Genomic DNA, 26,392 nt, shown 5'->3' on the forward strand with positions numbered 1-26,392 from the left:
GGTAACACAGGCTTATAAGAGGAGCAGTAACATTACTTAGGGCTCAGTGGACGGACCTAGATTTGGCCTGTGTTTGCCATTAAGTGGTTGGATAATCTTAAACAAACAAAACTCACCCCTCTTGGCTTAAAATTACAAATTTATAAAACAGGTTACTGGGAGAACCAAATGTTAACATGTCCACTCCTACATAGATGTAAGACATTATTAAATTAGAAGTCTGGTATTTTAAATTTAAATGCACTTAAGGTACAATATAGACACATTACAGTCTCCAAAGCCATGTAAAACCCGAAGGCATTAAAATTTATTAAATGATGCAATAACAACAGAATTCTTTATTTACAATAGCATTATTTAACATCAAATAAGCAAAGAGCATCAGCAAAGCAATATTAACTTGCATAAATGTATTTAAAATTTCTCTGAATATATCTACCTTTGCATAAACTGCTCACACTAGAAATACAAACATCGATGCAGGTGAACAAAGTGATGTTCAGAGTCAACTCCATTTTGAAAATAAATCACAACCTGAAACACTGTAAGCTTTCTCCTGAAGAACCATAGTTAATATATTGCTTAATTTTACCCTTGTATAATCTTTTCATATACACACATCTCAGATGCAACTCAATGAGGAACTGTACAAATAAACCCACAAATGACAAAGGAAAAATAATGACAGTTAAATGTTTGAAGAAATGTATCATCATCACTATTTAACAACATAAAGGTTAAGTGATGATGTACTTATTCAAAAATTGTACACAATTCACTATACAAATATAATACATTGGACAGCTATGTAGGAATATACAAGACTTAAAAACAGATCTAAGGCATTATGCTAGATTTTAGCATATTGAGGTTCTTGCACATAGCTTTTACCTGTAGTAAGAAACTTAAAAGAGTTTGTTTTAGTCTATAAAGAAACACCAGGGAGAAAAGTCTAATTCAAATTGAAGCCACTACAGTAATTTTCTTTTGTGCAGAGAATGCTTTGCTCTTAGGCAGCATACTACCATACAAATACTAGAAAATTTTAAATTCACACCAACAATTAATGGCTTAAGTTGCATTTCAAAACTGATTGTGTATCTTTGGGTTCTACAGTGGGTGTGCGCCGCACATCTCATGTGTTCAGCCCCTATGAACTCCATTGTTAAGCACAGATTAAAAACTGCATTATATAAACTGCAAAAACATCGCTTCCGATCATTACAGGCCACAGGAGACACGTGTGGGCAGGGGCATCGGAATCTTTGAGTCAAATGAATTCATTGTAGTAAAAGAGCTCACTTCACTTTTTCAACTTACCACATTACACGGACACTTAAATGAGTCTCACAGCCAAGTGAACATATGTATACTTTTCACATTATTCGCTTTTTCACATTTAATAATATAAGTAAAACACTGATTCTTTGTCTTATCAAAGAAAAATCGAGGACTCAGTCTAACAAATTTACTGTGTACAGCTTGAGAAATACTGATAACGAAGGGATCGATTTGGCTTTTGGTTCTACAGTGATCAATATGATCAGAGGATTCCTTCACTTACTTTTCTTCTCTTAATTAGATGTAAAGCAAAATCTATTCCCTGATCTGAGCCATAAGAGAATCTATCATCTCTTTTCCTTCAAAACAGCCATGACCATGAATTATTCGAAATGACCAGCATCACAGGTTTGCAGATTTGCCTGACTGGGGTCAACATTAAGACACAGCGGGCAGACGGATAAATAGTAAAAGAGACACAGATATTTTTTTGGACAGTGTTCTAGTGAAAGGGGACTAAAAACTCAAGACAAAACAAACCCAGCTTTCTCCTTTGTGCTGTGTAAAGTTACAGTCATTCTAAGTCACGTATTTGTAAGAAGCAACTGAAAGCTGGTCACACTGGATCGTGCAGGCCAGAGAGCCTCGTCACACTGATGCGGTCATGGAGTTCGGGCGACATCGCTCGTCTTTTCCACCGCAGTGGGGCAACCCAGTGGTTCGGTGGAGGAAAGCAGAGCCTTTCGAGGGAGGCACGTGAGTTGGCGGCCACCGCCCTGTAGTGAGACCCCTCCCAAGTGGAAAAAAGTATCGAAATGCAAATTTCCAGGAAACTTCTTTCACATGGAGCAACACCATCAGACTGTTTACTTACCATTTATCTTTGGGCTATATCTCTCTAATCCATAATTTGTACATATACGGAGAGATATAAATATAAATAGGGGTAGTTTATCCACTTTTCACCCTGCCACAAATAAACAATCAAATTTCAAGGAAAAAAAACCTCTCTGTTCCTAAAAAGCCTGGCTAGTGAGATATAAAATGCTTTGCTTTTTAGACATCAAAAAGACACCATTCTGAAATTTAGGTAAGAAAGTATGCGTCTTAGGGATTGGGGAGAAATAGCTCTAAAAAGGTAATCAGTTTCTTGATATTGCACTTGTCTGAAACTGACACCAATTAAGAAAAGATTATTCCCCTACCAGAGTGGGCAAGAAAAACAACCATAAAAGTGGCCTGCTAGTAACACATAGTCTTTCTAAGGTTCATTAAGAAAGAATATAAACATATAAAAATCAAGAACTGGTTCCTACAGCGGCTGCATATCATCAGATTAGATAAATGATTTATGAGCAGAATCACAAGGTTTAGAAAATAAAAAGTCTTAAGTCTACAAATTAGGTCTAATCAAGGCATTGATATCCTTTACAAAACACCTTTAGGAGACATTGCTATGAAGATATCTAATTTAATACTGAAGTACCTCATTTTTGAGTCAACTCCACAATATGTATACCTCACAAAAATTATACAATTAAAACACTTAAGTTCTCAACTTAAATTATTGCTTGTTTACATAGAAATTGGATTTTATGTACCTTACAAAACTTCGTATTAGTCAGCACTGCTAAAAACACGAAATAAAAAACACATGGCGGAGGTTAAATCTGTCGTGATATCTGCTGTCGATTCTGAACACACCACGATTTTCTGTGTCATAGGCCTGTGTCGCTGGGAACGGAACCAACGGAACGAACGTGCTTCCAAAGCAGGGGCCCTCGGGTGATCGCCATCAAGTCCTAACTCTGCTCCTCTCCTTGCCAGTAAATGCATTTTTTCTGAAATTTAAGTTAGCAATTGCTAAGTGGCTGGCAAAATATTTAAGGAAATAAAGGGCTTACCTGGTTTCTGTTGCTTTTATTGTTGCTATTGTTTTTTAAATGAATGGAAATGGGGAGAGGCGGGGAGGAGGAAGGGAAGAGTCAGGATCAGGGAAAAAAGAGGAGATGCTAATTCAAACTGTCTGATCAATCTAAAGGAAACTTAATTTGGAAATGAAAAAAATTTCTTCTTGATTCATACTGTACCAATTTATATGAACTAGTTTGGTTTCAACAACAACAAAAACAGTACTTGTTAATGTTAACAGCCCTCTCACAGGCTCCTTTCCACCTGTCAGTAACTGGAAACTTCATCGACTTGGCCTTTGAGAGCTTTCTGCAGATGCGACTCTGACTTCACCGGTCTTCACGTCTTGGGTGCCTGTCCACACAGCGCTGTCCTTGGTGTCCGCCCTGCTTTTGTCCCAAACGCAGGGTTGAGCATAAAACACCTATAGTTTGATTTTTTTTAAAAGTCCTTTTCTTTCCCCCAGATGAAATCTGAATCTTCTGTACTAGACTGATTAGCCAGGGAAAACAAAGCAAGAAACCAGTGTCTGGAACCAAACAGGAACAGAACAAGAGCGTGGTTGTTTTCCTTAAATACGTACATTTAAATACATTCAATCTGACATGGGTATGAAATTTGCCTGTCAACATTTACTTCGCAGGAGAGATCTAAGTTGCACTAAGGTGAATGCAGTGAACAGACTGAGCAACTGTCTGGATGCAAGCTCCAGGCTGTCTCGGGCAGAGGCGGCTCCCTTGCCACAGCCGCTCCCCGGGGAGCCAGGCCCAGACCCAGGCCTAGGCCTGGTGCTGAGCCCGCTCGGGCAGAACTGGCCTGCAGGTTGGTGGGGTCAAGACAAGTAGATGCAGCTCTCCAGACTGGTACGTGTTTTGAGCAAGTGAGCCCGGTCAGCTGAAGAAAGAAGCAGCCAGCTACCTTCAGTGTCAGCAGTATTTCTGCAGAAAAACAGAGAGAAAGTTGTGAAAGATCTCTCAGTTTCTGGTAAAACCATCATAGAGAGCCCATCACAAAAACATCAAAATACTTGGCTGTTTTAAATAATGCCAGCCACAAAAGCTGCCTCTGAGAGAGTGACACTTGATTTTGATGCAAACAGATAGCACACCCCTAACTGAACACAAACAATGTTTGAGGCTCACAGATCCCACACACTGTTCTGAAGGACACACTGCAGTGGGTTCCAAAGATCACTGAGGCCCCCAGTAGCTGAACTGCCCCTGCCTTTTGACAGCATCTGACCCAGAGAAGGGGCCACCACTTCAACATCTGCAGGTGCACTTCCTCTAACAGGTCCCTCTTGACCCTCCCTTACCGAGATACTCTCAAGGATCATGGGTGTATTCTTCCTGGCCTTCTTGAGCTAAATCACCCAGGGTTTGTTTTTTAATTTAAGGGAGGGAGAAAAACATCAATGTCTGCTTGTCACTCATGCGCCCCTTATGGGGCACCTGGCCTGCAACCCAGGCATGTGCTCTCACTGGGAAGCAAACCAGTGACCCTTTGGTTTGCAGACTGGCACTCAATCCACTGAGCCACACCAGCCAGGGCTAAATTACCCAGGGTCTTTACTCAACAGGTGTTCTTGCTAGTTTCTGGCTGCTATGCACTGATAGTTTGAATACTGACTGGATACAAAGGGTTTTTTCTTTCTGTAGTGAGTAAGAATTGTGGAGGTGTTTCTGTAGTCGGTGTAAATATGTATGTCAATGCTTTTTCTTTGGCTATTGCCTATCTATCCCCCCAAAAGTTTTTACTCACTTAGCAAATATTAATTTAGCACCTACTCTGTGCCAGGTGGTGGGGATGTAATCATAGCACAGCATTTCCGGTCACAGCTATCAAAACATGCTGCACAGGCCCGGGAGACGACTGAACACCAGTGCGCTCCGAGTCGTGTGAGGAGAAATAGCTGTTGCTGTGGGAGCATATAACAACTGCTTCTGGGATTTAGATACTTAGACAAGGGCTTTTCGCATCAGGTCCATTAAAGATTATCCAGTTTAAGTAAGATTAGGGAGAAGTCAGCCTAAAACAGTGGGTTTCACCACAGTACCTTGAAAAGAGATCTGGGGAAACTATTGTCAGATTACGAATCCCAGTGGTCAGAGGTGGAGCTACATTCCTGGTTGGCTGGACAACTCTCCCTCCCAAGCTGAAAAAATTAACTTAGGTGACGAGACCTCTGATTATTTCCTCTTAGAGAAGAACATTTAATGGACTTTTCTTTGTACTATATTTATTCCTAATTTGTGTCACTTAAATGATTCTACATGGAAATACTCCCAGGCTCTGACTGAAATATGAAATCAAATTCCAGTTAGTCTAGAAGCACATTTTATTTATTTTTAATACTTTATAAAAATATATTTTACTGATTATGCTATTACAGTTGTCCCAATTCCCCCCGTCTTGCTCCCTTTGCCTGGTACACCCTTTCATTCCAGCACCCCCTTAGTTCATGTCCATGAGTCATGTATGTAAGTTCTTTGGCTTCTTCATTTCCTATTCTTAACGTTCCTGTCTATTTTGCTCCTACCAATTACACTTCTTCATCCCTGCACCTTTCCCTTCCAAACCCCTGCACCATTGTCTTCCAAACCCCTCCCATCTGATAATCCTCCAAATGATCTCTATATCTATGATTCTGCTCCTGTTCTGTTTGTTTGCTTACTTTAATTTTTATTTTTTAAAATATTTTATTTATTTATTTTTAGAGAGGGGAGGGGGGGGAGAGAGAGAGAGAGAGAGAGAGAGAGAGAAACATCAATGTGTGGTTGCTGGGGGTCATGGCCTACAACCCAGGCATGTACCCTGACTGGGAATCAAACTATTTTTTATTTTATATTGCTTATTTTTAGAGAGGGGAAGGGAAGGAGAGAAACATTAATGTGTGGTTGCCTTTCATGCACTACCCCCGCCCTCCCCCGGGACCTGGCCTGCAACCCAGGCACGTGCCCTGCCGGGAACTGAACTGTTGACCCTTTGGTTCTCAGGCCAGCTCTCAAACCACCAAGCCACAGCAGCCAGGGCAGTTTGTTTGTTTGTTTTAGATTCAGTTGTTGACAGTCGTGAATCTGTTGTCATTTTAATGTCCATAGTTTTGATTTTATTCTTTTTCTTAGATAAGTTCCTTTAACATTTCATGTAATAATGGCTTGGTGACGAACTCCTTTAGCTTTACCTTGTCTGGGAAGCACTTTATCTTCCCTTCAATTCTAAATTATAGTTTTGCTGGGTAGAGTAATCTTGGTTGTAAGTCCTTGCTTTTCATCACTTTGAATATTTCTTGCTAGTCCCTTCTAGGCTACAGAGTTTCTTTTGAGAAATCAGCTGACAGTCTTATGGGAACTCCTTTGTAGGTAACTCTGCTTTTCTCTTGCTGCTTTTAAGATTCTCTCTTTATCTTTAACCTTTGGCATTTTACTATGATGTGTCTTGACGTGGGTCTCTTTGCATCCATCTTGTTTGGGGCTCTTTGTGCTTCCTGGACTTGTACGTCTATTTCTATCATCAACTAAGCAAAGTTTTCTTTCATAATTTTTTCAAATAAATTTTCAATATCTTGCTCTTCCTCTTCTCCTTCTGGCACCCCTATGATTCAGATGTTGGTACATTTGGAGATGTCCCGGAGGCTTCTTATACTCTTCTCATTTTTTTGAATTCTTCTTTCGTCATTCTGTTGTGGCTGAATGTTTATTTCTTCCTAATGTTCCAAATTGTTGATTTGAATTCTGGCTTCCTCCCCGCTTCACTGTTGGTTCCCTGTATATTTTTCTCTACTTGACTCAGTGTTAACCTTCATTTCTTCCTGTATGTTGTTGCCGTTCTCGACGAGTTCTTTGAGCATTCTGATCACCAGTGCTCTGAATTCTGCATCTGATAGGCTGGTTATCTCCATTTCATTTAGTTCTTTTTCTGGAGTTTTGTTCTGTTCTTTCATTTGAGCCCTATTTCTTGGTCTCCTCAAGCTGGCAGACTCCCTGTGTTTGCTTCCGTGTATTAGGTAGAGCTACTGTGACTTCCTGTCTTAATAGTGTGGCCTATTGTAGAAAAGGCACCTGTATACTGTGTGGACAGAGCCTTACGTAATCACCAGGGTGGGGCAATCCGCTTCACTGCTTTGTGGCTCTGTGTGGAGGGAGGGCTCGGAGAGGGGACAGTGCTGCTTCCTGGCTTCTGGAGGTTTGCCCAGCACTCATCCCATTTCCAGTCACTTTGCCCAATGCACATATGCAACTGGCACCCTTCCAGCTGTTGTCCTGGTGTTGAGTCCCAGAGCGGGTGTGTTTGCTATGTTCTAAGACCACATGGGCCCTTTAAGAAGAGTCTCCTGAAAATCCGCAGTTTCTTCCACTCCCCTAAACTCCACTAATTTTTACAGCCAGAAACTATGGGGATTTATCTTCCCAGTGCTGGAATCCTGTGTTGTGCAGTCTGACCTAGGGCTGGGCTCCCTCGCTCCCAAGGCATCCCTCTCAATTTTTACCCGCACAGGTGAACGTGGGACTGTCCATTCTGCAGCCTCTGCCTCTCTCCACGCCACATCGCATCTCCTGGCCTCTCCACCCATCTCTGCATTTTTACTCCTCCTACGCATCTAGATGAATGTGCCTTCCTTAAATCCTTGGTTGCCAGACTTCCACACAGTTCAATTTTCTGACAGTTCTGGGTGTTACTTGTTCTGAGGTTTAGTTGTAATTCTCCCTGTGGTTGTGCAGGGAGGCGAAGCGTGTCTACCTAATGCCTCCAGCTTGATCAGAAGTCTGGAGGAACACTTTAATCGAGAAGTGTATACATCCTTAGAAACTTTAAGGCAGTATTCTTTAACATGGACAGACATCAATACGCATATCTGAGCCAGAATCAGGTCAGTGACAAAATGCTGAGTGTGGCTTGTGTCACTGGGGCAACATTCGTGGCATCCCAGCTGCTCCATGGAGTGTGAAGTCATTAACCTTTCTGTACCTAATACGTCTTAGGGCTGTTGTGATGATTAAACAAAATGATGTACACAATGTGTTTAAATAGTTCCTGGGACATACTAAGTGCTCAGTAAATGTCACCATCATCAGCATCACCAACTCAAAGTTGATCCTAGTGTCCACAACACTAGTAAATACAAGTAATTACAATTATACTTTATACAAGAGCCATGAGGCCGAGAAGTAAACTCAATTTTAATATGTTTAAATATTTAAATATAAAGGAATGCTATAACTCCTATAATGGAAAGAATCTTTTGGTTAAATACCTGCTTTTATCTACATAGTTTTTTGGTAAGTAAGTCCACAGTTGCAATTAACAGTGAATCACAGTAGGTTCTAGCTCAACAAATAGAACCCAATTACCTTTACAAATTCCGAAAAGAGGTCCTTGATTGGCAACAGTGCAGAGCACATTAGAGCGACACAGCAGATGAGGTGCCTGAAACCCTCTGTGTTCACGTCAGTAGCACGGGGACATGTGCAGCGTGGTGACCCATTATTGCTCATGGATTAGAGGGGATATACTGTCCATACATTCTCTGAATGAAATAAGAGTGTCTGCAACAGACTGTTCCCTGGCCTTAACACTCAGCATAAACAGAGCGCAGACGGATAAGCTAGATTCAAGAGGGGACTGGAAAAAAACCAGAGAAAGTGAGAGGAGTATGAATGGCTGGGGACAGATGATGACCAGAGAACTCTCACCATGGTTTCTGAAAGGTACCTTTGATGAAGACATCCTGTGTTACTGAAGTTGCTTTTCTGTGATCTTAACAATAATCATTCCACTCCAGTTTTACCGGGCACCCATCAGGCAGCTGGACGTGCGTGAAGGTAAACATCTTGGTTCTTGGGGCGCACCCTGCCTGATGTTCACCTCTCTACCACACCCAGCACCAGCTTTGTGGATTGTTGAGTCTGGGAGGTCCCCACCTCTCCCTGCCTTCCTCTGGTGCTGCTCAGGTTGGTCCTCCTCTCCTGTGGTATAGTCCACCACTCACTAGCTCGGTGACCTTGGATAGATGACCTAATCCTGAGATTCACTCTTCTCATCTAAAAATGTTGAGAGATGTTGGGGGAGGGGAGTGTAAGGGGGCTAAACGGCAATAGAAAAAAAATACAGTAGAAATGTTGGGAGGCCCAGTGTTAGAGACCATAGGCACATCCCCTGTCTTCTTTTAGAGGTTCTTCCCTCCCAAGATTAAGCACCCAACGCCTAAGGCCAAGGGCTCTTCTACGGGAGCTGAATCGTGTGCCTTTCTCTTCCCTTTGGGATCCATAAAAAGAGAGAAGGGAATGGCACCAAAGAAGTAAATATCTGTTCCTTTTCAGCCTTCTCCAATGCTGCCTGTATAAAACCCTTAGGAAAACCTTACAAGGCTGCACTGTCCTGCTGGCAGGACAGTAGAGTGCAGGGGCAAAGAGTGCACCCTGAGCTCAGCCTGCCTGGTCTACTCCTTGCTGGCACAGGACCACGGGGGCAGGGCTTTAAACCCCCAAACGGTACTTCCGCCACACACTTGTGCTGCAGTTTAAGTGAGGTAATTTAAATAAAGCCTAGCAGAGAATTAGGGTTGCAGTAAATGCTCAATACACATTGGTGATTTTGTAATTTTTAAAAAAGTCTGTGACCACCCAAGTGTTCTGCTTTTTACGTGGCAAGCCTTTCCTTTCGACGGTAACACAGCAGCAAGAGGATATAAGGCAAGTGAACTTCTGGGCCAGTGGAAGACAGGAGGGAAAGACCGGGCTGCTGGCCCAGCCCACGAGTAACTCTGAGGGCCCTGGTCTGTGCTGGCACACAGCCACACTGAAAGGTGAGGGAGGTCTGGCGGATTCAGAAAGGGAAATTCGATCTGGTCCCCAAACACATCCCCTCCTCCACAGAGAGACGATGTGCTCACAGGTTCAGCTTCCTGGTGCTTTGGGGTTCAACTGGGCTGTCCAACTGTGGAAACCTCATCATCACTAGTGTCAATGTTCCTCTGGGATGTGCACCCAGGTTCCAAGCTTCTACTTTCTGCACAAAAGCCGTCGCTGGGCCATATGGCCACTACCTGTCAAGACGCTGTGGAGGGGAGACCAGGACCGGCATGTGGGGAGGTGCAAGCTCCCCTCCAGGGGCCTTCAAACCTCATTCGAGGGCACATTTAGAGTCTAAACACATGGTCAGTATATAACACATTCCATTTTCTGTTTGACGTTAACCATGTAGATGAGCTGTGCACCTGCATACAGACAGATAACATCTACCAGACTCCCACTCACAGGCTTCTCTGCCAGGTGTGGTTCTCTGAACAAGAAATGCTACACAGAGAAAGTTCACACTCTGTTATCAAAACTGATGCTACTGCTCTTTAAACTTGAATGGCAATCTCAACAAAACCATCCAAGATTCACTTTTTTGTAGGACATTCAACACCAATCCTACATTTTCTCCACCGAGAGAGAACTTCTAACATACAGAGTTATCTAGCGCTCATGTATCTACGGTTTTAGGGCCCCACAGCCTCAGGTGTCACAGAGCTTTCCTGCAATGGAGCTCCTGCTGGGCACACAACCTGGCTGGGCTCGAAGTACTAATTATTCTACTGTTTCAAGATTTGGTTGAACCAGGTAACATTACTCTCCTTTGAACAAGTGTCTAAGGTAACGAGGAAAGAATATATAAGATTGTTACCTAGAGAAAATGGAATACAGACAAATACTTAAAAAGCAAAAGTAATTTAAATGGTTTGCCCTAACATGACAAATTCATTGCCACTTTATGTTTTGTTTTGCTCTAATATCATTCTAGGACAAAATTAGTGTTCTTAATTTATACAACACCATCAGCTCAATTAAAATCAGCTTAAACAAATAATTATTCACACAAAACCACTTTTAAGTAGATAAAATTAGAAGATATTTTTAAAAAATCACTGGCATTATAACTATCTTCAAGCTATCTGCCAATTTTGGTCTATAAAATATTCATGCTCATTTAACCCTGTTCACACGTCTTGACAGTTTCTTACCCGTGATGCATCTGCCTCCTGCTTAATCATATCCATTCCAGGCAGCTGGTTTGGGAAAAGGCTGCCTCCCCTCAGAGCAGGATCATTAACCTGAGGGTCACAAGAGAGGACAGGAGCTATTTTTAGTGGGAAGTCCAAAAGTGCAGTAGGGAACAACCACCGACCTTCCTCTTGTTGGTTTTTACCAGTAGAATGCAGGGAAAGATGACCCCATAAAAATGGCTATATCCCTCTATCTTTTCTCTCATGTATATATTTTGGGAAAAGTAGGGATAATCATGAAAATAAATATTTGTAATATACTAGCTGTCTTCAAATTAAATTTTATTTGCATTCTATATAGAAATTCCACAGAGACAATCATGCTAGAAACATTTTCATGTCATATAACATGTTCATTTTGGGGGGCTAAAGTAGACCAATGACTCATATTTGGGACTTTGAAATCATCTGAGAGGCTCTTCATATCCCTGTTACTAGGCAAGTTATTGATTAGCAAGAGCAGTGTGAATACCCAAAACTGGGCTGAATTTGTGAAATTTTCCATGACTAAGTGAATTATTCATTAGCATTTGTACATCTTTTGCAAGTTTCAATATGAATGTACAAATGCTGATAGAGAATTGATTCTGTCATGAGATACACACTACAGTGTTTTTTTGGGTTTCCAAAATAATTGATATTTGAAAGGCTGAAATCCATGCAATAGTCATAAAGCAATCTGAACAATTAAAAATGCACCAATTTACAGGTGTGCAGGTTGATTAAGACCAATGTTATATTAGACCATCTTAACAGCCCTTACTATGCACACTTTTCCTAGAAAGCAAACCAGGAACCACTAGTGGCCTGTTTTTGTTGAAAATTCAACATCAGCACTACATTTTCTCCATCGAAAAGATAAAAGCCTGTATTATTGTTACTCGTATACATACAACTTTCTTAAACTGCAAAGGACTTTAAATTTTCTCATACACCACTTCAGATTTTTATTAACCTCTTGTTACAGAACAAAATGCTGAGGCACTGCAAAACTCAGTAAATTTTCAGTAAACTGTAGTTAACCAATATCAGAATTAAATAGGCCTAAATCAAACTTCCAGTCTTTCACCATTCTCACACCTGTGACCCAACTGTGCTCTCCATGACATATTGTCTATGCTATTCAAACCTTCTTTGCCGCGGTTTCTCAGTATATGAAATAAGATTCAGGGTCCTTGCCACATCTATACTTTGGATGAACTACTGAGGTGGTAGAATGCCAAGCCTTTGGTGCCCTTTAAAAATAAGATCTATAAACAGAATTTGAAAATTATCAACCAGTAATAATGGTTTCTTTAACCCTGGATCAGCCCAGCACAGATTTTTGAGTCCCACTCTGGCCATCTGAGATATCAGGTGCTCGGAGTCTCTCTCCTACCAGTGGAGCTGGTGTCTACTTAGGGTGGTAGAATTTTTTCAATGTTATTCAACATAAAATAGCATCATTAAAAAAATTAACCAAAAAAAATCACGGCATCCACATCCAAAGTAGATTTTGGATCATCTGTGTCAATCTCCCTGCATGAATGAAGTCTTGTTTAAAGCTAATTGGATGGTAGATAGTTTGGCCTGTGATTCATCTGGTTTTACAGTTAGGAGAGAAAAAAATCAATTATTAAACTATAAATCCAAATAAAGCTATTTTAAAAAGCACATTCACCATTCCATGTTTAGAGATTCATATTAGCTGTTGCTAAATTCCTCAAACAAGAGGAAAATTTAAATGACAAGAAAGTTAAGAAATATTTTGAAAGACTCTCAAACAGCCAGGAATCCCTCCATGCATATTTCATTATTAACAGGTATTCCTGTACAGTGTACTAACACAGGTGGAAAGACACACTTCATGCAGCAATACAGAGAAAGTTATGATTGGAGGACATGGGCCCCCTGAGGTGCTCACCTGCTCGGGACCCATGGAGGACAGCCCCGACGTAGGCACGGAGGTCACTGAGGTCATGCTGATCTGTCCTGTCATCTGGTTCATGTTGCTCATCCCACCTGTGTTGGTCGCCATGGATACATTGATGTTCATATTATTATTGTACATGCTGGTGTTTGCTTGCTGCCCAAAGTGTGGTGGGGACTGTTGTGAAAACATGCTAGAATGCAATGAAGACATGTAAATGTTAGTGCCCTCGTGCAAACAGGCAGGCAGTTCTGAGCACTTGTTTCCTAGGCACTGACTTCAGAAGGAATAAAACTAGGCGGAGAAAGCCTCGGGTGGGATAGCCAACAGGTGCTGGGGTCAGAAACAACAGGGCACCAAGTGGTCAATGAAGCTGTAGGGACAACCACAGCCCCGTGAAGGTCTGGAAGTCTGTTTCCCACTTTTGTGTCTGCACCGGACAAGCTTACTGTTTGCTTTTGTTATGCATACTCATAAGTATAGCTTCTAGGGCACTGCCTTCCTCAGCAGTTTCTACCATAAATTGGTGGGGTGCTACCTTCTTAGGGAAGGTCCTTTTACTACCAAGGAGAAGATTTTATGCTAAGCTTCTTCAAATACTGATGACTTCTGCCCTAGAAAAAGTAAGCTGGCTTACTTAACAGTTTCCTTGATATTGCTTTCTTGCGTAAAGAAGATAAAAGAGATTCGTGGTCTACAGAAAGTTCCCTGGTGATCATCTATATAAAAAAGACACAGAAACACAGCACACCTGTTTCCAGCCATGTTCCCCTGTGCCCATCCATTCATGTCAGAGGAGGCCTGATAGGCTGGGTTGGCCTGGGGCTGCTGCAGCATGGGGCTCTGGGTGTGTGCCATTCTGGGTGACATCAGAGGGCTCTGGGGTGCAGTGGCCCCAGTAAAGCCAGGATCAGGTTGCTGACTTATTCCTTAAACAAAAAACAAAAAACAAAACAGAAGTCCAAAGGAGATTGTTAGTTTTACCATAGAGACTCGTGAAAGAAAGTGAATGTTCAAATTAAATACACACAGAAAATTACTTTGAAATACCTGGTCATGTACTGGTTAATTACATATATTTTAAACAGTCCAAGCTGGGATAAAATGCACACAGAAAAAAATCTCCATGTCTTAATTCTCTACAGTAATTATACTAGACACCACATTAACCACTGTGGCTAGAAACAGAGAGGGAAAATACTATTTTCCCCCATATCCCTTTCCAAATCAACAATGATCAAATACATATTTCTCTGCAACCTAGAATAGTCTTTACATTTTTATATATCACCATAAGGACTATTTAAAACTTAAACAGGATTAAAGTTCAACTATATATAAAAAGTCAACACACTCAGTAATTTTTCACTGCATTAATAACGGATTCATTCTCTACGATCAGACATTCACAGTGAGCTCGCCTGCCTTCACAGAGGGCTCCAGGGCCCTGCAGTGCTATCCAAGTTAGCAAGAATAAGAAAAAAATTTAATGCAAGCTTCTTGTTCAGTTTAGAAGCAAATGGCATTTACACTAAAAGAAAAAAAAACTTTTAGAAGACTTTTCTAAATCATCAGAAAGGAAATAGAGAGAAAAAGGAAATAGAGGAAAGGAGCATGAAAACAAAGAGGCAACTTAGAAAATTTCAGGATGGCGTTAAGGTAAGCAGATTTTTGCCTAGATGTATAAAACATGCATTATTTAATTAATACTTAAATTAGCCATACAGAAAAGTTGAAGATCACATGAGAAAAAGCTGTACATTAACTTTCTGTTTCTTTAAAGAAAATAGGAGACATGAATTTAAGCAACACAAAGACTTGATAGTTATTTATAGATAAAGCTGATAAAACATAGGGAAATTCATTCTGAATATTATCGTAAGTGCTTACTTTTATCAATATTTTGACTATTAATTAATTGAACATAACATGCACACAAATATCAGCATTTATGAGATTACACACTTGTCTCTTTAGGCTGACGTTGAGCAACAAATCAATATGAAGAAAACTAAGAGGGCTTCCTTTGTGGTTTCTATATAGCATTTCTCAAGAATTATCTATTCATTAAAGATTTGGTGTAATCTTCAAAGTCTTTATTTTTCAATGTTGTAGAATGTCTCTAATATTTACATTTATACATGTCTTTCAATATTTTGTGTATATCTATTGATTTGTTGAGTCAGACTCAGAGGTTTTCAACTATAAATATATATACATCCACCTATGTTTACAGACACAGACATAAACACACAAATTCATACACGCTCACACACACAGCTGGTGCACTATACACACGCACACTTACTTCGGTCATTCTTAAAGTAAGACCTGCACTCAGAGAAAAGGTGGTACCTGAGCTGAGAGACTGGAAGGTACTGTGCTGGACCTGGGGACTCCTGACAGGCCCCAACTGTCCTCCCAGGTTTCCTATCATTCCCTGGTTAGCCAGAGTCATCTGGGAGCCATGCAAAGAGCTGTGAGAGAGGAGCTGTGACCCAGGACTGGGGGACACTGGGGAGAAAGGACTGGAGAAAGGTGGTGGGGATGTGAGTCCAGTACCGTAGTTTGGAGGAAATGGAAACTGCTGTGCATTTGCTTGGGGGATCCGGGGGTTGCTCATGGCTGCGGGCATACCACTGGGAGCCACCATGCTTGATGTCATGTTCAACCCTTGGCCTCTCATCATCAAAGTTCTTTGCTGAACTTGCTGTTGCTGATGCATTTGTCTCTGTCGGAGATGCTGGTTCAGGATTTCCCTCTGCCTCTGGGCCAGCATCTGTGCGTTAATAGGTGCCTGAAATGGGGGCAATCCAGGACAGAAAACATTGAGGGCAGACACAGTGTAAAAAACAAACTGTGTATTAGAAATAGGAGAACAATGGTAGTCTCGTGCAAAATTATTTGGAAAATAAATTTACATGGAAAGAACATTTTAGAGTTGAACAACTGGTGGATGAGAACGAGAGCCTTTAAGTTTCACAGAGAGGATGATTATTCCGAAACACTGCAATGATGCACATGGGTTAAGTTCAATGTTAATACCAATTAAACTGTGGCTTGTGGTGAGAGGACAGTTAATTGCAGGGCTTCACAATAACTCCAGTCCCATCTATAAGAGGAGTCTGATATAAACTTTAAGGATGGCAGTTTAGAGTCTCATTCAAGGGGCATTCAAGCCCAAAGGGAATCTAAATCACTGTGCCAAAAGGTGCTTGAAGCACTTCAGAAAAGGCTGAGCAGAGGCAGGAAGAGAGGGGGGCACACAGGGAGGGACAGGTGAAGTGAAGAGACACATCTGCTGTCAGCAAGAGGTATTAGGGTGTTCACAGGCCCTACCAATAAATACACAGCAGATCCTCATCACTCGTGGATTCCTTATCTGTGAACTCGCTCGCTCACTAAAATGTATTTGTATTCCTAATCAATATTCATAGCACCACTGTCATTTGTGGACAAGTGCAGAGTGGTGGAGAATCTGAGACACCTCCTGTGCACATTCCCTCCTGACTCTGCCTTCTTGTTTCCACCCTCATACTGCAAACAATCGTCCTTTTTGTGCATTACTTAGTTCCACATTTCTCACATTGTTGTACTTTTGGTTGGCGATTCTCCAGTTTAAAAGGGCTCCTGAGAGCAGTGCTGAAGGGCTATGTAGTGATCCCAACCACAAGAGGCTGGATTTGCCTTATAGAGAAAATATGTGAGATGAGTTACAGGTTAATGAACTGGCTGTGAGTTTAATGTTAATGAATCAACTTAAGTAAGTTGTTTTCATATGGAAACACACCCAAGACAGGGTTATATATTGCTAGATTGCTGAAAATGTTATGACCAGAGGCTTGTAGGAGCTCAACCCCTTATTTCTTCTAGAAGCAGTGAGTGGTTCAGTATCTGCTAATTCTGTGCTTGCAGTGACTGTATGGAACACAATACATGTGAATGATGAGAATCATCTGTACCTGGCCATAACAATGCAGTAGTTAGGAGGAACCTTGAAAGTGACAGACTAGATAGATAACTGAATGACATTACAGATCCACTGTGTTCACTTGGATCTTAAGGAGTCTAAGTTACTTTATGGGGGACATCAAGCAAAGAGAAATCACAGGAGATGTCAGTTGGATACAGGGAAAGCTGATGGCTAGTCTGCTCCTTACCTGAGTTGGTACTCCAGGCCTCAGAGTCAAGTTCACATTTGAAACATTGCTGATTTGATTCATAAGGGGCTGGCGATTCTAAATGGACAGACATAGGTATCAGTACACTTTTAAATCACAATGTTTCATTTCAAATCATCTTCCTTAAAAAACATCACCCTCCTAACCCACCATCTGCATACTATTACATACTGAAACCCCATGGTTTGTAGCTGAATTTTCACTAAAGCTAGTTTTGAATGAGGTATCTCACTGCTTATAACTGGGAAATTATTTTGGACTGTTTGGAAACATACTGTTTGCAAGGGAGGAGAATGCTCAGAAGAGGGGGCCAAGAGGAAGACTAGAAAGAGGCAGGTGCTCATCACTCAAAATAATGAAAGGAGACTTGAAAGCCTGCAACATTATTACTTGCTGTAGTCTGTCCAGGCTTGTTGCTAATAGTGACTGTTTTTGTCCTGAGATAGGACTCATGACAGGAGCAACCAGTATCCTGAGTGCTAGCTTTGGGCTAGAAACTGTGCCAGGTCCTTTAAATGTGTACATATCGCCCCTGTTCTGTACAATAAGCCCATTTTACAGAATGAAAATTAAGGATCAGAGAGCTTAAGATTAGATCATTAGTAAATAATGGAGTTAGAATATAAAAGGATAGTTACTTGGTACTGGAGTAGGGTTAGTAGAGGAGAAAAAAAGAAAAGTAGAAAGGAGTATGAAAATTGTAGGATCACCTTGGAGAAGTTTTCACTCACTTAGAAAGCATGGAATGAGATTTAATCTACACGATTTTTGCACCATCTGGCATGGTCTTCCCTCCCCTTCCCCCACCTCCAGGTACCCACAGAGAACAACGTACCTGCTGTGCTTGGAGGCGATGCTGCAGTTGAAGTCTCAGCTGATTAGGCTGGTTCTGCACCAGGCCTGTGGGCCTGAGGCCAGGTCTGGGCTGCATGCGGAGTGTGGCATAACTAGGCCGCTGCCCCATGCTGTGGAAGTTGGGGTCTTGCATGGGAGAGTAGCTTCCCTGGGCCATTTGTGCCTGAGATGCATACTGCTGTGGGAAAACAGGTGCCTTCTGCTCCAGCATCATGTTAGAATCCTGACTCGAGAACTGGTCTGGATCTACTGCTTGGCTCTGAAGAAAAAGCCCCCAAGGAACAAAGAAATAAAACACTAAAAATAGCAGAGGAAATATAAGGCTGGCCTCTCTCACTGTCAGAGATTTGAAGCTTTTCATACTGTACTACTACATAAAGGCACTTTTAGTTTGACTTCACCTTTTTTCCTAGGAAAGCCTCTTTCTTCAATAAATGCAGTTTTGTAAGGAAGGAAGCGGGTGTTGTGCCTGACTCCCAAGGGAAGGGACACAGGGGCCATGACTACAAATGCCACCTACTCAGTCCACCAGACACTGACCTGGACTTTAAACACACATGTTTAATGTTGTGTGTGTGTGACAGATTACTCGTACTTGTATAATTCATTTAAATGAAACAACTACCTTGGTATGTATCTGGAATCAGCAGTGTCGGGGGTTCCCACCACAATTATTCCCATTTTGCAGATAACAAAACTGAGACTCGGAAAAGTGAAGCAAATTGCAACCAGCCTACCTGGCTAGTGAGTAGTGGGTTCCAAAACAGTCTGTGACTTAGGGTCACCAGTATGATACACTGCTTTTATTTAACTGATTCCTGGGGTGTCAGAACTTCCTACACACCCCACATTCTGTCACTATCTTATCACCTACTAGACAAATTTCATGTGTTTTGGCATTCTTGACTTCTAAAGGCTCCCCCATCTGGGTCATAATGGGGTAGGGGTAGAAAATCCAGAACTTCTACAAGGGGGAATAGCTCAGACCCATGTGGCCTTAAACATCTAAGTGTGAAGTGGAAAAGTGTACCTGGCTAATTCTCCTCCTCCATCTACTTCTAGGAGTACAAAACCCCGGATCTATTGGAGGGAAGGCCCCAACAGCACAAACATCTAGGAGGTTTTCTTTAGCTTAATAACATCCTAGGCTTCTTCAAACCAGCCTAGCCATGTTGGAGCAGGGGCCTGGAGACACCCAGGATTCAGGTCAGTGTGGCTCTGAGGTTGGCGTATGAAGGCTGGGCCCATTATCCCCTCCCCATGACAGTTTTAAAAAACGTGGATGGAGTCTATGTGGGGGAAACCATTCGTTGTTGAATTATTGCTCTAACTAAATCCACAAAACTATCTCAGAACTTCACTTCCCCCGACTCCACCTAATAACCACATTCCCATAATTCAGTTTAATATAAGGATGGATTTGATGAGACAAAACAGAATACAAATAAATGAAAAAAAAAAAAAACGAAGACTAAAAATATTCAACAATGAAATGATGCCAGTTTTGATAAAAACAAGGCACCCAGCAACCCCAAGGATCACATTTTTAAATGTCACTTAGATAAAACTCAAGGACAATGACACTGAATGTAAAATTCTAACTACCACCCCAAAGCACAGTAAACCAGCCACACAGGAAATATATTAACTCCATTTTCCTTTCTTGATTTATTTCAGGTTATATCAGGTAACCTTAACTCATTTCTTTCCATTATGCTGTTCTCAGTATGATTCGACGAGTTTTAATTAACTCCCACTATGTCTGCTGAACGGTGGGGATTATGACAAGACTATCTTTAATGCTTCAGAGAAGTCTCCAATGACTCTGCATCATCATCATCACAGACCCACCCTCACAACACGTCAGACGTGCAAGAAGTTGACTGGACACTGGGAGGCACTTTTTAGTCATAAGAAACGAAGATGACTCATGCCAAGAACAGAAGATAGGAGCATGACTGTGGCAGTTTTTTCTAGGTTACTCCTTATACAGCAAACCAGCAAGGCCGCTTCATACCAGTTTAGCTGGGTGGCCAAATTCAGAAAGCACTATGTTATTTCATGAGACTGTGTTAGGTTATTTCTTGTATTATTGCTCTAAATAGCAGAGAATTACTTTAAGTAACTAATTACCAGGAGGAAGGGAGCTAAATAAGTAAGTACATTAAGATTGGTTAACTTCTTTATATTCTCATGTATGCTTAATTATCCCCAAAACCATTGTGGGCAAAGGTCAAGATGATATTTGAGTGTTTCCTTTCCATGCCGACAGCACTCTCGTAAACCTGGCGAACGTCCCTAAAACCTGTAGGACTTTCTATAAGGAGCATGGGAAGCATCAGCCCCACAAAGTGACGTGGTGCAAGAAGGACAAGGATGCTCTGTATGTGCAGGGAAAGTAGGGTTAAAACAGGAAGCAGAGTGGCGGTGGTGGGCAGACTAAGCGATTTTCTGAAAAAAGGCTAAAACTAAAGAAGATTGTGCTGAGGCTTGAATGCGTTGGGTGCAACTGCAGATCTAAGAGAATGCTGGCTGTTAAGAGATGCGAGCATTCTGAACTGGGAGGAGATAAGAAGAGAAAGGGCCAAGTGATCCAGTTCTAAGCTTCATATTTTGTTTTATTATGTGACAATAAAATCTTGAGAATACGTTAAAAAATTGATTTTTGAATGACAGTAAAATGACTTCTGCTAATGTATGTGCAAAGTATTCTTTTAGAACAAATAACTTCCCATCACTAGCCCACAAATATAAGATTAATACAGTGATCGCAGATACTGGATTTGTGTGTGTGTGTTTTTTTAAATCCTCACTCGAGGATATATTTATTGATTTTAGAGTAAGAAAAAGAGAAACGTTGATCGGTTACTTCTAGTATGTGCCCTGACCAGGAATTGAACCTGCAACCTTTGGTGTATGGGACGATGCACCAACCTATGGAGCCACCTGGCCAGAGTACAGATACTGGTTTTTTTGATGACAGCATTCTGGGTCACTGGGGCAGCAATGTTCCATTCTGGGTCTCTCTGCTTCTTGCATGTCCCTTTCTGTCATTATTAGGTGAGCTGGACCTAAGTTTCTGCCTTTCAGCTCAATAACCCAAATTCTATGTAAAGCTCATTTCCATTCTTGGGCCAGAGTTTATGTGGGAGTAACAAAGAGAGGGAGACAAAGAAAATAAAGCTAGCCTGGTATTAGGTAAAAAGAAAAATTCTAAAAAGCAGACTGCAGATTATCTGTCAGCAAAAGGAAACAGGAAACAAACACCCTTGTGCCCCTGAGATGCGCAGCCATACCAACTCCGCCTGTGCGTACCTGGCTGACCAGTTCGGGTATTCCCAAGGCTCTATCGATCTCCTCTAGGCCATCGAAGTTCCGCAAGGCCAAGTAGAGCTGGTCCAGGAGAGCTCCTTCATCACTGGGAGACTCTGCTGCAGGATGTGGACACAGCAAGTCGTCTGGAGAGCTGCCAAACGGCTGCCTGTAGAGAGACAGACTTCACCTTGGGCCCTTGGGAGGGCTCATCGGTTGGAGAACAATTTTTTTTCCTTAAGGACAAAAGTATTGGTTGACTTCTGGGGTCTTTGTAGTAAAATACTGTACCAGCAAGAACAGAACAAAATGACAACCCAAAATAATATACAGAGAGCATCTGAGATCTTGCTCCCTCGCACATGTTGTCAGTTTGTCTCAAATAAACTCTTAAGGAAAACATAGATACACTCTAACAGAGACTTATGTGAGTCCAGGGCCCACGTGACTAGTATATTTCCAAAGATCAACACTGACCCCTTAAGCACATATATATTTATTTTGCACAAAGTAATCAAGGGACTTTCCTGAAGTTTTGTAGGAGACTAATTGAACAGTCGTATTTCGCACGAGGTATGCTGATCAACCCAGGGAGACTAGAATATTACAGGCATAAAAGCTACATGAAGTTTTTGAACTCAGCTGTCACTAGACTAAACTTGACTGGACTAATAGGGCATTTTTAGTCACGCATGCTAGACTTGTGAACATTTATGAACGCCCTCAAGAAGTGTAGTGGTTAACCTTCCTGAGTTAGATGAGAAAAGCCAATCATGAATATGCAAATTATGTTCATTATTCTATAAGGTAATAGGTGATAAAACCATAATACTAAACTCCAAATTCTATGGTATATAAAACTCCTGTAATTTAAATTAACTGACAAATTGGGAGAGATTTTTAAAAAGAGCTTCTGAATGACTTTAATACCAAAGGTGAAATGATACTTATAATTTGCCAAAATAGTCTAATTTGTACCCACAGAGTAGTATAATATATGATTTTTTGGAGGAAATAAATTTACAGATAAGTAACTTCATTCTTTTTTTTAATTTTTAAAATATTATTGATGCTTTTTTTTTTAAAGATTTTATTTTATTTATTTTTAGAGAGGGAAGGGAGGGAGATAGACAGAGAGAGAGAAACATCAATGTGCTGTTGCTGGGGGTTATGGCCTACAACCCAGACATGTACCCTGGCTGGGAATCGAACCTGGGACACTTTAGTTCCCAGCCCGCACTCAATCCACTGAGCTACGCCAGCCAGGGCTAGTAACTTCATTCTTAAGTGAAAACAGACTCATCAAAGGATGAAGTTGCCTGCTTAACCCAGTTTAATATGCCATGTTTTCTGAAGATAGCTTAATGTGCCATGTTGGCCTACAATCCTGAAATGCTGATTATTAAAGCCTACAATTTCAAACAGTTATAACAACACAGTACATTAAAAGATAATCTAGACTCTCCATTTATCCCTAGTTACTTGTAAAGAAAAATCACCCAATTAAGTGTCCTTTGATGACACCCTTACCCACTGTCCCTGGCCCCAAGCCTGCAGTCCCACTGCCTCTGAGGCATTGCAACCAGGCAGTGCAGCCAGAAGCATGAGCCATGTGGGCATGCTAAGGGCTTCCACCAATACTCTCATGGGCTCTGCTCTCATTCTGGGGCTCTGCTCTCATTCTGGGACTCTTTCTACACCTGCCTCCTCTCTCTACCATTGCCTTGGTTGTCAGTAAACAGCAGGCATTGAACTAGTTCCTCCACTGTCCTGCCACACCCTCCCAAAATTCAAGTGTGATCAGATCACTCCACCATTGCTACTTAGGGAGTAAGAGGCAGGAGCAGACACAGAAAAGTGGCAACAAGGAGAAAACCACAGAACTGCATGTTGTCACTAAAGCAAAGGCAGGAGGAAATGCCCCAAAGAGGAATGACCAATATTTGGATGTCGTAAATTTCATGCAAAAAGAGCTCAAGCCAGCCAAGAGTGGATGTCATCTGCGTATCAGGTTCTCTTAGGCTGAGACCCCATTCCCCAAAGATGATATTCAAGTAGTTTCTTTGTGTAGCTTTATTTTAAATTTTCACCATCTGTTTCTTCAGAAGCTTCATTTCTACACAACCATGACTCTGCCTCCAACCTCTCCGCTGGTGACAAGTTCAGGTGAAATGTACTTTTGCTTAACTCTGGCAAGGCTGCACAGGTTCTGCATGAACCCAGACTCCCCAGTCTTGCGTCTAGTGAGTCAGAAGGGGAGAAGCTTTCTTCTATCTTTGTAAGCAACTGTACCCTAGTAAAGACACATTCAAATGCTTAAAGAAAAAAACCTGATGCAAATATTAACTTGCATTTAAACAATTTCCTACATAATAAAGCAACCCATTTCTGTTACATGATTTTCATTTCTTTTTTTTTTAATCAAAGAAAAGCAAACTAGTATCTCTGGGTCCACTTCTACTCAAGGTGGGACTCTCAAGGTGCTCTCCTGCTTATAGTCCTGGTCCGATTCTTCAGATAAGGTGCTGTGAGGTTCCTTTTCCCAAAACACACTTCACTGAGCAGACTCAGAGTTCTTATTTTTACTTCAGCTCCCCTCCAGGGCCCGGGTGGTGGTGGTGGAATTCAAAAACACACACACACTTTGGTTAAGCCTGAGCTTTCTAAACTTAGTGCCTACAACTTCCCTGTGAGCCCCAGCTATCCCGGGCAAATGATCTTTTCCCACACCAGCATAACACAGTACCTTTCCCTCTACACTTCTCATTCTCCTCTCCACCTAAGATTCCCACCAGGGCTGGATGTACTCCTCCACAGCCACTCTGGACCACCCCCACTCACCTCCCAACTTTAGCACCATCTACTGTGCTATGCTACATCGGTATTGGCATCTATGCTAAAAACATCAACCTTAGACCGTGCCTAGTGAGGACATCGGAAATCTCTTTGTTGGTCCAGTACTTGAACTGCATAGGTTCGGTAAGTTTTCAGTTGATTATAATAAAAACTTCCTGATCTAGACAGGAAATCATACCTTATACACAGAAAAATACATCACACTGTGGCTTAATTTTCTAAATTTGGGCGTACTGCATCAGTCATATCACTTCCCTTAAGACACAGTATGCTTGGCTTATAGAACAAATATTGATCCAGGCTTCTGATCTGAACTTTATAAATGGTTGCCAACGTAACAAAAAAAGTATTTTCCTACAGTTTGGTCAGTAATGCAGTTACAATCCAGATGGTGACTGACAGACATGTAATATTAAGACAAAGGTAAAATTCAGAGGAATAAAGGGAGGAACTAGGCCAATATCAACAGAAATCCCATTTCTTAATATTTTCATTTTTATTTATGGTCTGGTAAGGACATCACAGATGGTGATAAGGAGAGCAGGGTCAATTCTGAGCTCCTGTTTGAGAACCATTACCCTCACTTTTCACATGTATTTTCAAAATCTTGCAAAAAAGTAGCAGCTACTACATAATGAGAAACAGTCATCCCAAGAAACTTTACTCTCAGATACATTTCAAATAAGAGCAAATCAAATTAACTCCAAAATTTTGAACTTAATGTGAAAGCAAGTCTTTCATAAAGGGCAGCTACTATATTTTAAGAGCAAAAAATCACTTTGATAAATCAAACAGAAATCTTCAAACAAATCATCTATACATTCTGGACTATATTTTAAACCTTCCTCTTACATACTGGATGAGTGAAGGAAAGAAACCACAATGGAACTACGGAAAGTGGAAATTCAACTGCAAATCAATGAGTTCGGGAATATGTGACAGATTTAAGGGCTAAACCACTGCCTTTTTGAAATGTGTGCAAAAACTAATGCTTGGTTCCTAAAACATTAAAAAATCTATTCCTAAACAGATAGGTTGTAAAAGTATAAAATATTAATGGTGACATGTATGAAGGGGATTTTTTAAAAAGCACTGCTTTTTTCTTTTGGAAAAAAAAAAAGAGAGATGTTGTTAGAACCTCTGTTACCCATCACTTCTGAAGTTTTAGGACAATAAGATTAGCGTTGATTTGGTCATAAATTTTCTCCAAACCAAATTATGTAAAATAAAAGAAGTGGGACAAGTGGCTGGAAAAAGTGAAATAACTTTCGAAGCGGTGCAAATGGTTTGTTTTGTTCACAGCTCTTAGACAGAGACAGCCGACAGTAACCCAGGAAGCTGCAGCGCAGTCTATGCTGAGTCACAGAACCGGCAGAGCACACCCGACAGCTTCTTCTGTACCCAGACTCAGTAAAATCTGGAATTCTTCCTTTTTAAAACAGACAAACAAAAAACCAGAACTCTCATCTGTTTGGGCAACAGTGATGATCCTAACTTTGGCCTTAGTTTTCTCTAGAAACTCATCTTTCACATTTTATTCAAAAACAAATTATCAAGTGTTAGATTTACTTATTACACTAATTCTTATTATGCACAAATCTCCATGGAAATGGGCGAGTTTTTAATATGTCAAATAAAGCATAATGCCCCCTGACACCATGAAATGAGACTGAAAGAGCTGGAGGGAGCTTGAGAAAGCCCAGCCCCCACGTGGGAGTCCCCAGGAAACCCAGAGGAGGCTCTACTGCCTGTGGGAGCAAGTCCAGAAAGAGCCAGAATGCCACGCCTGACTGTGGTTCTCCCTGTCTGCTCTTCCAGCCTCATTTCTACTCAAGGTGCAATGGGAGGACCAGCGGTGCTCCTGGGTCCCACACAGACGTGACTTTAAATGAGACCCCAGAGGTGGTTCACCGGCACAGTGGGATTAGAAAACGCTTGTTGCTCCCTCTAAGCAAATGGAATACAGCTGGTGAGTATCCTTCTTTATCTCCCCTACAGCAGTTGTTAAGCAGTTCCCCTAAATCTTTTCTTTCAGTGAAA

General features: G+C 41.3%; 1 protein-coding gene across 4 annotated transcripts in view; it reads right to left on the reverse strand.

The window, feature by feature from the left end:
- Positions 1-279: 279 nt before the first annotated feature.
- Positions 280-26,392, reverse strand: part of NCOA2 (nuclear receptor coactivator 2) — a 284,984-nt gene continuing 258,871 nt past the window's right edge. For 2 of the 4 annotated variants that reach the window (XM_036031204.1, XM_036031203.1), the window contains exons 15-22: positions 21,500-21,665; positions 18,165-18,443; positions 17,309-17,386; positions 15,711-15,945; positions 13,900-14,077; positions 13,143-13,341; positions 11,198-11,287; positions 280-4,130 (exon numbers count right to left, since the gene is read on the reverse strand). In XM_036031204.1, coding sequence (XP_035887097.1) covers positions 4,119-4,130; positions 11,198-11,287; positions 13,143-13,341; positions 13,900-14,077; positions 15,711-15,945; positions 17,309-17,386; positions 18,165-18,443; positions 21,500-21,665 — 1,237 coding nt within the window. In that variant the 3' untranslated portion in view covers positions 280-4,118. The remainder of the gene's footprint in view (positions 4,131-11,197; positions 11,288-13,142; positions 13,342-13,899; positions 14,078-15,710; positions 15,946-17,308; positions 17,387-18,164; positions 18,444-21,499; positions 21,666-26,392) is intronic. The other 2 variants (XM_028533654.2, XM_028533652.2) reach the window with 2 other exon arrangements.

This window comes from Phyllostomus discolor, chromosome 7 (genome assembly GCF_004126475.2).
Source record: "Phyllostomus discolor isolate MPI-MPIP mPhyDis1 chromosome 7, mPhyDis1.pri.v3, whole genome shotgun sequence".
In the NCBI taxonomy this organism is placed as follows: Eukaryota; Metazoa; Chordata; class Mammalia; order Chiroptera; family Phyllostomidae; genus Phyllostomus; species Phyllostomus discolor.